The sequence below is a fragment of the Heliangelus exortis genome, chromosome 3 (assembly GCF_036169615.1).
Source record: "Heliangelus exortis chromosome 3, bHelExo1.hap1, whole genome shotgun sequence".
NCBI classification, from domain to species: domain Eukaryota; kingdom Metazoa; phylum Chordata; class Aves; order Apodiformes; family Trochilidae; genus Heliangelus; species Heliangelus exortis.
Genome location: NC_092424.1, coordinates 750,494 through 760,388, shown reverse-complemented (window position 1 = coordinate 760,388; position 9,895 = coordinate 750,494). Strand labels below are relative to the sequence as shown.

The window sequence follows — 9,895 nt, the reverse complement described above, 5'->3', positions numbered from 1 at the left end:
CCTTTTGCAAGCAGGTACTGCATTTTGTACCCGGCTTCAGGAACATCGGACAGCGCCCCAGTCCATCACCTTTCCTTCGCCTCACCCCTTTAAAATAAAATAAAATAAAGTAACCATTAAAAAAAATAAAAATAAAAGCAAGCCGAAAAGGGGCAGGGGAGGGGGGCTGCAGCTGGAGCCGTCCCTGGCAGCCCAGCTCTAATCTCGCGCAAACCCCCGCTATCAAAGCTTGGATCAGCATATCTAATGTAAACGAGCTTTCACACATAAATAACGTGCCACATCTGGCCATGGGGTTTTTATAGCGCCTTGGCTACCGAGAGATTTATAGAGGGCGAGCTTGGTAAAGAGCAGCCGGGGCTGAGCTGGGGGAAGTTGGGGGCTGCCCCGAGGAGGAGCGGGGAGCGAGGGAGGATTTGGGCAGCGACGGGAGGAGGTAGTGGAGGGGGGGGAAGGACCGGAGTCCCCGCACAGACAGAAAGCGGCTTCGCCGCATCTTTGGGGAAAGGGAGGGGGGCAGGGGGAGGGCTCAGCCCCCCGGGGGAAGAGGGGCTGGCTCAGCGGCAGGGCCGGGGCAGGCTTAAAAGAGCCATCCAGGAACCGTCGTGTTTGCGCTTATAACCAATTTATTACCGCCGAACATATGGCCGGTATTTCTCCTGGCGTCAGCCGCCGGGGAGGAAAGCAAACAGACCGCGCGATGTAAAGCCGGAGGAAGAAGAAGGAGCGGCCGCCCCTGCGGAGACAATGCGAGAGGCGCGGAGCCTCCGCCGCGCTCAGCAGCCGCCCGCCTAGGGACCCACGGCCCCCAGGTGAGCCCCGCCGCGACGGGCAGAGCGGCCGCGACGGTGACAGCGGTGAAAGGAACAAAAAAAAAAGGGGGGGGACCGCGGAGGAGAGCCGGGAGCAGCAGGTGGGAAGGGGCTGGCGTGGGGGGCTCTGTGGGTCAGGTACAAGTTGATGCTGGAGGAACTGGGCGGGGGGGGGACGGGACAGTATCGACGAGGGGAAGCGTCTCTGTGCCCCGACGGCGGGGCTCGGCCACCCCTGGCCCGCCCCCGGTTGCCCCCCTTGGTTGTCGGGGCCGGGGGGATGCGCGGCCCCATCGGGGCGCTCCGCCCGCCCGCCGCGGGGAGGGGGGAGCCGGGGGTGCTCCCCCCGCTGCCCCGGCGGAGGGACACTTCTCGGCTGCGACGGCAGAGTACGCCAGAGGACCGGGAATGACCCCGGCCCCCCGGCTGCTCCCTCCTCCTGGCCTCCTTCCCTCCTTTATCCCGCCGTCGCTCCTCACCTCCCCCCAACACACACCCGGGTCGATCCTTTTCCCGAAAAGACACTGATGCCCCAGCGCAGGGCGTGCGGGCATTGGGGGCTTCCTCGGACGCTTCCCCGGCATCCCCCAACTCGCCAAAGCGTCCCCCCTCCCCCCCCCCCCAGCTACCTGCGCAGCCAGCCGGGCTCCCCTCCGCAATTCCCCCGTGTTGTGCTTGCGGGTGAGAGAAGTAAACGGAGATAAGAAAGTGCTCTGGGCCGCAAATCCCCCCCACGTCCCCCATTACCATCGCCCGCGGGTTTTCCCTTCCCGAGGAGAAACATTTCTGACAAAAAGCTTAATCTCATCGGGACACGTTTAATCATTAGGGATGGGCAGGAATACAGCCGGTGGGGTGGGGGGCTGCCCGGGGGCCTGCGAAACGTTTGCCTGGCAAATAGAACAGTTTATAATAAATTGAAAAGGGAAAGGAGGCCCCGGGCCGAGCTTAAAGCTTTCATCGGGAGTTTGGGGGGCGTAGGGGGGATTAAATAAGACAAACAAATAGCTGGGTCGGGGGGGCTGCGGGACCTGTGCTAGCCCGCACGACTTGAGCAAACGGCCCCCCCACCACCACTATTGGCAAAATTTTCAAAGATCTCATTAAAGTACATTTATCAAAGCCCTAACATGTGCCCTCCGGCTCTGACATAACCCCGTGAGCCCCCAGGGAAGTTGGGGGGGTCAGGGGGGAATCCCAATTTCTGTGACAATTCACCGCCTCGGGCGAGATCCCGTTCTGCAGAGTCCTAAAGCGTATCAGTGAATTGGAAGTATGTCTCTGTCTTTGAAGCTTCGGGAGGAAGGAGATAGAGAGGAATCGTGAGAATAGGAAAGCTCATTTAGATTCCTACGTCCTGGAGAAGATTAATTGTCTGCGGGAGAAAGGCAGGCCGGCGCCGGGGTTTTGGGGGTGGCAGGGGCTTTTTTAGGGAGGCTCCGTAAGGAAGGCTTCTCCTTCTCCCTTTTTTTTCCTCCTTTTTTTTTTTTCTTTCTTTTCTCCCCTTTTCATGCCAAAAACCCCCATCCTTAACGCCTTTGTTGATGCCGTTTTTCCAGCCGATAGCATCAGCGGGAATCGCGCCTCGCAAAGTCCCAGCCCCGCACCTTACCATTAACTTCTTGAGAGCGACGGAGGATTCAGAGGGCTCCGATTCCTCCCCTGATTTCAGAAAATACGATTTTTAAAATTCCTACTTATTTTACACGCCCCTGGCCAGGTAACCCTGCGGCGTGGGGTCCCGGTCTCTGCTCCCTTTCCCACGGCCTGGCGTGGCCGTGCCGGCATCATCTCTGCTGAGCTGCCACTTTATCACTGGAAAAATGCGATTTAAAACCCTCTGTGCGGGGCTCTCGGAGGGTTCATTTAGAAGTTACAGTTTTATTTTATATATATATATATTTTTTTTTTTTTTTTTTTTTAATCAAAAAAGCTATTTACCGTAACGAGGCGTCTCTCCTTTCCCCTGCCACACTTTAAAACAAAGAGGGTCTTACTTACAGGAGCTGATCCCGAAGTGAAGTTCCTAATAACAATTACCGGGAGCGACACGGGCATCGCTCCCCTCTCCCTATTTATTTCAAGTGTAGCACGTTCTAAGAGGCAAAATAAACCTGTTTCTTTCCCCCATTCCCTTCTAACAAAGGCTTTATGTGGGCTCCGCTAATCCGCGGCAAGGTGCAGCCCGTTCTGTTTGTTTATTTGTGGTCTGGAGTGAGGGAAAACAATAGCTCGCACCTCCGGGCTAATCAAACAATAAACGAACCCACTTGACGGCTGTTATCGAGGATGCAGTGCGGGGGTGGGTGGGAGGGAGGTCAGCCAACCACACCGGGAGGGCAGGGACACTCCCGCCATTCATTCACTTTTTCCTTTCTTTTTCTTTTTCTTTTTTTTTTTTTTTTTTTTTTTTTTTTTTTTTAATAATGTATATTTTATCTTATTCTGTGCAATATCACTCGGCAACGAAGGGAATAAAGTCAGGGGGCTTAAAAGAGCGAGGCCCGGCGCCGGGCGGGAAGCGGGAGCCCTTGGGCCGCCGGCCAGAAGAGGGATGACAAGAGACAAGCGAAGGCACTCGTTGCTCAAAAACACAACCCAGGAGCGGGGGGCTCCCCCCGCCCTCCCCCTTGCTCGCTTTGCAATTACGGGGCTGCCAGACCAGCTCCCCACACACACCCCCACGCGTGGCTGGGTCCCGCAGCCTCTCCGAGAGGCTATTCCCCCTGCCTCCTCCATCATCCCCTTACCAAGTAAAACAAGCTTTAACCTCGCCAAAAATCAATACCCGCCGGCAGCGGAGTGGGGGTCCCGCTCCCCGCGCAGAGTGGGGCGGAGGGGAACACCCCGGGGGGAGACAGGGGAGGCGAATAGCGGGTGTTTGAGCTACCTGCGAAAGTAAACAGGTAAACACTCCCCCGCCGGCACAGCCACTTGTCCTCAAGTGCAGCCACTCAGCCTGTGTACACGCACCGCGCCGCCGGCCTCTTCTGGCCTTGTGCAAATAACCCCCGGGGGAGCGGGCTGGGAGCCCCCACACCCTTCGGCAGGCTCTTCTCCCCCCCCCCATGTTGTGTACCCCCCTTTCCGGGGGAGCTGGAGCATCGCCCACCTCTCCACCCGCGGGGTGGGGCCGCCGCGTGGTGCAAGCAGCGCGGCCTGTGGGCTCCCGGGTGGGACGGGCGTGCTAGGAGGGGGGCACAGCTGGGGACAGTCTCTAAGGGTGGCTGGAGCATCCCCGGGTCTGTCGCGATAGTCTCCGGATTGCCGTCGTGTTTTCACTCCGCAGCACTGTTCAGGACTCGGGGCTGCCTCCCGACCCCTCCTGACGTCAAAGTGGCCCGAGCGGCTTTTACGTCACCCTCCCTCCCCGCCGGTGACGTCACGGCGCGGCTGTGGCAAGAGAGAGAGGCTTCGGCCCGCAGCCTTTCCCGCGCGTGGGAGACCCCCTCCCGCCACCCACCCCCTCCTTGGGTGCCGGGGCGCGGAGAGGGGGCGGTGGCCCCTGGGGCTTTGTGTGCCCACAAGGGACCATTGTTCCCCGCGGGTTCCCGGGCCGCCAGCGCCGGCTCTCCCCTGGGAAAAATCCTTTTACCTCTCAGGTGGTGCCGGGGCCCAGCCAAAGCCCACCCCGGGTTCGTGTCGCCCGTCCAGCGGCTGGACAGGAACGGCTGCCCCCGGGGACACCCCCTGCTCCCGCCGCCCTCGGGCCCCACCGGACCCTCTGCTCGCCTTGTGGCATTTGCAGTTCTGTTTGGCTTTGATGTTTGAGTTTAGTTTTGGTTTGGTTCAATTATTATTTTTATTATTTAATAATAAAAAGTCCGTCTCTTCCTCTCAGCCCGAGGACCGGAGTTGGGCCGCCAGCCTCGCCGTCCCGGGGATGCTCGGGCAGTCCCTTTCTGCCCAGCTTCTTTAATTCGAGACGTTGTATCGTCTCCCGGGCCTCTGTCGCGATTATCACCCCGATTTTTTTTTTATTTTTTTTTTTTTTCTCCCCCTTCGGTTTCCGCGGGCGGGAAGGAATTAAAACCTGTCCCATCCCAGCGAAACGTCGTCCTCAGGCAGGTCGAGCCGAGGTGGGGAATAAATTGATGGATAAGGCCGAGGTTTGCTGGCAAGGGAAGCTGGATGTCTGGTGGGTGTCCCCAGGCCCCTCCCCCCGGGACAAGGGATGCGGAGCCGGGGAGCGGCCGCCCGAAGGGGTTCCCCCCAGATCGGGGAAGGACTCCGAAATGGATGAAGAGATAGCCATTGAGTGAGGTTGAATACCATGACAACTAGGAACAACCTCAGATTTATTCCCAACAGTTAGGACACATTGAAAGAGGGCGTCAATCACGTATTATTTCGCCACTGAAATAAATGCAAAAACTGCGCCGAGACAAAGGGTTCCAACAGAAGCCGGACATTTGTCTACATTGCGGACATTGTTTCCAGCTTAGCCATAGGGTTGTATTTGTGTTTGCGCGGGTCCGACCACCCAGGATGTGTTCAGGGGCTTGCTAAAAAAAAAAAAAAAAAAAAAAAAAAGGGGAAAAAAAAGGGGGGGGGGGGCGGAGAAAAATCCCTGGGCATTGTCAGCCACAGCACATACTTTATGGGAGGCAAGCTGGGGGCTGGGGGAGGAAGGATGGGGGAGCGGGGAGGGGAAGGTGCGAATACATTGATCGGCAAATAGGAGGATGTCTGAGGGACTGTCTTCCTCCTCTTCCCACCGCCGGCAGCCCCGTTCCCGCGCCCTCCTCCTCCTCCTGGAAGATAAACTCGGTCAACTTTTCTTTTCCCAAAAACAAACGGGGTGGTGGAAAGCACCTTCCCGGATTTTAGCCCCCCTGCCCCGCACAATACCATCACCCTGTCCCGCACAAGCCTGTCCCGGGCCGGGCTCCGGCTGCGGGGCGGATCGGGGAAGGGAAAGAGAAGGGAAGAGGATGAGGATGAGGACAAGGAAGGGGAAGAGGAAGGTCCGGGCCGTGCCCAGGCAGGGTGGTCACGGACAAGGGTCCCCAGCAGGTGCAGGAAAGGGGAAGAAGGAAGAAAATTAAAATATAAGTTGATGGCAGGCAGATAGAGAAGGAAAAATTTGAGGAGGGGGTCGGTCGGCAGCCCCTCGCAGGGCGGGGGAGCCTCCGCTGTCGCGCAGCTCCGCGCCTCTCCGCAGGACCGGCGGCCGGGGGTGCTGCAGGCTCCGCGGCTGCCGGCGCCGTGTGTAACACCTGGAGATCCGGCCTTCCAAAATGCCCTTTTGGGAAAAGAAACCCCTTCTCTATCCCTCTTCCATCCCTTGGTCCTGAAAAAGACAGGGGGGAAAATAAAATTAAATTATTTCGGTGATATTTGGAAGTTTGTTGGGCTCCAGTCCCTTAATGAACCAAACAGGCTGTGTTTTATTCCCCTGGAAGAAGGAGGCAAAATCAATGAGACCTCTTCAAATAAAGCCCCCCCACAAGTAATCACCTCCCGGATCTCCTCGGGTCGTGACTGACGATCGCATTTTGCCAGTTCGGTTAATTTCGGAGCAAACTAGAATCAATTACTTGCTGTTTAATTTCCAGCGCTCATCCCTAAGCCCCTACCAAAATATTGACCTAGGCGCTGGAGATAAGTTGGTCTCCTGCCATCTGAGCCGCTTCTCCTCTCGCTCCCCGTGCAAAAAAAAAAAAAAAAAAGAAAAGAAAAAGCGCTGCCCTCGCCTTTGCGTGGCGGCGCAGGCTGCGCGGGAGGGGTGGGAAACCGCGCATCTCTCATCCCCTTCTCCCCGCCCTTCCCTAAGTTGTTGGGGTTTGGTTTGGTTTGTTTTTCCTTCTTGTTTTTCAAAGCAGTCGGTGGAAAGCACACTTTGGAGTGTGCGGAATATCGGGCTGGTGCAAGGCTCTTTGTATGTAAATACTGCGCTAAAAAAAAAAAAAAAAAAAAAAAAAATCACACCCTCCCTCTCTCTCTGACACACACACGCACCCGCGGAAGGGCCCTCCCCACGCCGGTAATTAACTGACACGTTATACCACTCATCACCAATGGTGGAAGCTCGGAGCTCGCCCAAAACCCGCAATTTCACATCTGCAAACACTGTCTTCATCCACTTGACTTCCAAGACCCGCCCACACGTGGCCAACCTTTCCCGGGTTTAATGTATTTTTTTTCTCCTTCCTCTCGGCAGGTTCATGTGTGGGGACCAGCCTTATATGGACTGTTCGCTCCAGCGATGGCTCGGGTTTTCCAAGCGGCAGGCACGGGTTCGGGGGGTTTAAGCAAGATCCAGAAGTGATTTTTTTTTTTCCCCTTTTTTCCTTTTTTTTTTTTTTTTTTTTTTTTTTTTTTTTTTTTTTTTTTTTTTTTTTGGCGTGTCTTTCCCCCTTTTCCCCTGGAGTTACAAAACTATTTCCGAAGCCAGCTGCTGCTCCTGCTCTCCTGAATTTCCCCCGTGGCAGAACAAGCCCGTTAGAAATCTCCACCGCTGCTGCCGGCGCTCCGCTTCTTCTTCTTTCGCACCAAACCCTTCGTGGGGTTTTTTTTGTTGATTTTTTTTTTTAACGTATCGATATTATTTTTTTCCCTCCCCCGCCCCCCACGCGTGCCGCCGCCCCCTCCCCCGGCTGCCGTGTCCCTGCGTGTCCGCTGTGCGCCCGTGGCAGGGCGAAGCTGCTCTTCCAACTTTCCTGCCTCCAATTGAGAAGCCGGAACATGTCTCTGACCAACACAAAGACGGGCTTTTCGGTGAAGGACATTTTGGACCTCCCCGACACCAACGATGAGGACGGCTCCGCCGCCGAGGGAGGCGAGGAAGAGAGCGAAGCGCCGGAGCCGCCCAAGAAAACGGGAGTTTTGGGACAAACCCCCTTGGACACTGTTCAGACGCTGCCTTTGAAGAACCCTTTCTATGATAATAGCGATAATCCCTACACGCGCTGGCTGGCGAGCGCCGAGGGCATCCAATACTCCCGTGAGTACCGCGGGGACGGGGCGGCCCGCGGGGGGCTTTCCCTGGCGGCGGGGGCAGCCCGGGGGGGGGGGTGTATAGCAGTGGGCTACCACTCGCCACGGCTGGCTGAGACCCCTCCGTCACCATCACACCCCCCGCCGGGACCCACGGAGCGGGGAAAACCGCGCTGCCCCGGGCGGCGGGAGGGGTGCGGGAGGGCTGCGGAAGGGTGCGGGGCGCCGGGCGACGCGAAGCCCCCCCCTGACACGCTGCTCTCCGCAGTGCACGGGCTGACGGCGGGCGGTGGGGGCCAGGACCCCTCGGCCAAGTCGCCGGAGCCGTCGGCCGACGAGTCTCCCGACAACGAGAAAGAAGCGTCGGGCGGAGGGGACGCGGGGAAGAAGAGGAAGAGGAGGGTGCTCTTCTCCAAGGCGCAGACCTACGAGCTGGAGCGGCGGTTCCGGCAGCAGCGGTACCTGTCGGCACCGGAACGGGAGCACCTGGCCAGCCTGATTCGACTCACCCCCACCCAGGTGAAGATCTGGTTCCAGAACCACCGGTACAAGATGAAGCGAGCCCGGGCCGAGAAAGGTATGGAAGTGACTCCTCTGCCCTCCCCGCGGCGGGTGGCCGTGCCGGTCTTAGTCAGGGACGGCAAACCCTGCCACACGCTCAAAGCTCAGGACTTGGCAGCCGCGACTTTCCAGACGGGAATCCCCTTCTCCGCCTATAGCGCCCAGTCTCTACAGCATATGCAATACAACGCCCAGTACAGCGCGACCAGCAACCCCCAGTACCCCACAGCACACCACTTGGTACAAGCTCAGCAATGGACTTGGTGAAGGCTGGAGGGGAGCGCGCACACACACGCACACAGAGCCCGCACACACACACACACACACACACACAAAACAACAAAAACAACAAAAGAAAATTAAAAGAAAAAAAATGAAAAAGAGGAAAAAATAATAAAGAGAGAGAAAGAGAGAAAGAGACAAACTGATGCTCCAAAAATAGAATCAAAACTGCGGGGGAAGGAATGGAGAGGGAAACGCTATTATTATTATAATTATTATTATTGCTATTATTATTATTATTATGGTTTCGGGTTTTTTTTTCCCTCTCCCGTTTCTTTTCCCCTCCATTTTTTGGGGGGGTCTCGATTTTATTTCAGGGGGTGGCGGGGGGGAAGGGAGGGGAGGTGGTTTTTTGTGCGTCATTGTTTACAGAAATTTTTTGCGCCATTCAGAGTGGTCCTGTCTACCTACAACTAAAATTAAAAAAAAAAAAAAAAAAAAAAAAAAGGGGGAGGGGGGGATCGTCAGAATTAAAAAAAAAATAAAAAAATAAAGAATAAAACCCCCCTGCTGCTCCTGTGGTTTTGTGAGGAAGGGGCGTGAGCCCGGAGCGCGGCCACCTATCGCCGACATGGAGATCGCGATTGTTCCCCTCTTAAGACGATTTTTCGGCTGCCTGTAACCCCCGAGAACTATTAGCGGGCGGATTTTTATATCTCATTGTGATTCTGGCTGCCGTGGGGAGCAGCCGGGGCTTGAATTTTGTTTTCTTTTATTTGGGGTTTGCGCACAACCAGTCCCGAGTCTCATCGGCAGAGGAAAAAGAACCGGGGCCGCAACCGGGCAGCTCCGAGGGCAAGCGGGCTGGCTGGGCACAAACCCGCCCTTTAGGCACTTTAGTAAGAATTTATAATTTTTCAAAAAGCTGTCTTTCGGGGGGAAAAAAAATAAATAGAGAAGGAAGCGATAAAAACGAGGGACCGGTTTTTGTTCCACTTCCCGCGGCGCCCACATCCCCCGGGCTCGGCCCGGCGTGGGGCCAGCGGGGCTGGGGGGGCCTCCGGGGGGACACGGCCGAGCAAGGCCCGTGCCCTCCTCCCCCCACCCCCAGCCTTTTTTTTTTTTTCTGGGGAAAGAGGCTTTTTTTCCCCGTCGGCCTGAAGCCGTTTCCTCCGCAACCCCCGGAGCTGGAGGAAAACGGGGAAGGGAGAAGAGGAGAGAATTATTTGATATCCGACTGTGTTTTCATCCACACACACACATCCCGTGCAGCTGGGGTACCAGGACTGGGCGCCGTTTGCACGGGGGAGGGGGGAAGAGGAAATTTCGGGTTCAGCCTTCGGAGATGCGCCGGCGACTCA

General features: G+C 56.7%; 1 protein-coding gene and 1 long non-coding RNA gene across 2 annotated transcripts; one reads left to right on the top strand and one right to left on the bottom strand.

Annotated features, from left to right (window-relative positions):
- Positions 1–5,093: 5,093 nt before the first annotated feature.
- LOC139793883 (uncharacterized) lies at positions 5,094–6,652 on the bottom strand. The gene is made up of 2 exons (XR_011724862.1): positions 6,273–6,652; positions 5,094–6,105 (listed from the first exon to the last, which is right to left on the bottom strand). It is a non-coding gene; the product is annotated as an uncharacterized lncRNA (long non-coding RNA).
- A 476-nt stretch (positions 6,653–7,128) lies between these two features.
- On the top strand, positions 7,129–8,642 carry NKX2-2 (NK2 homeobox 2). The gene is made up of 2 exons (XM_071738784.1): positions 7,129–7,758; positions 8,020–8,642. The coding sequence occupies exons 1-2, from the start codon at positions 7,500–7,502 to the stop codon at positions 8,577–8,579; spliced, it is 819 nt and encodes a 272-aa protein (XP_071594885.1). The 5' UTR covers positions 7,129–7,499; the 3' UTR covers positions 8,580–8,642.
- The last annotated feature ends 1,253 nt before the right edge of the window (positions 8,643–9,895 follow it).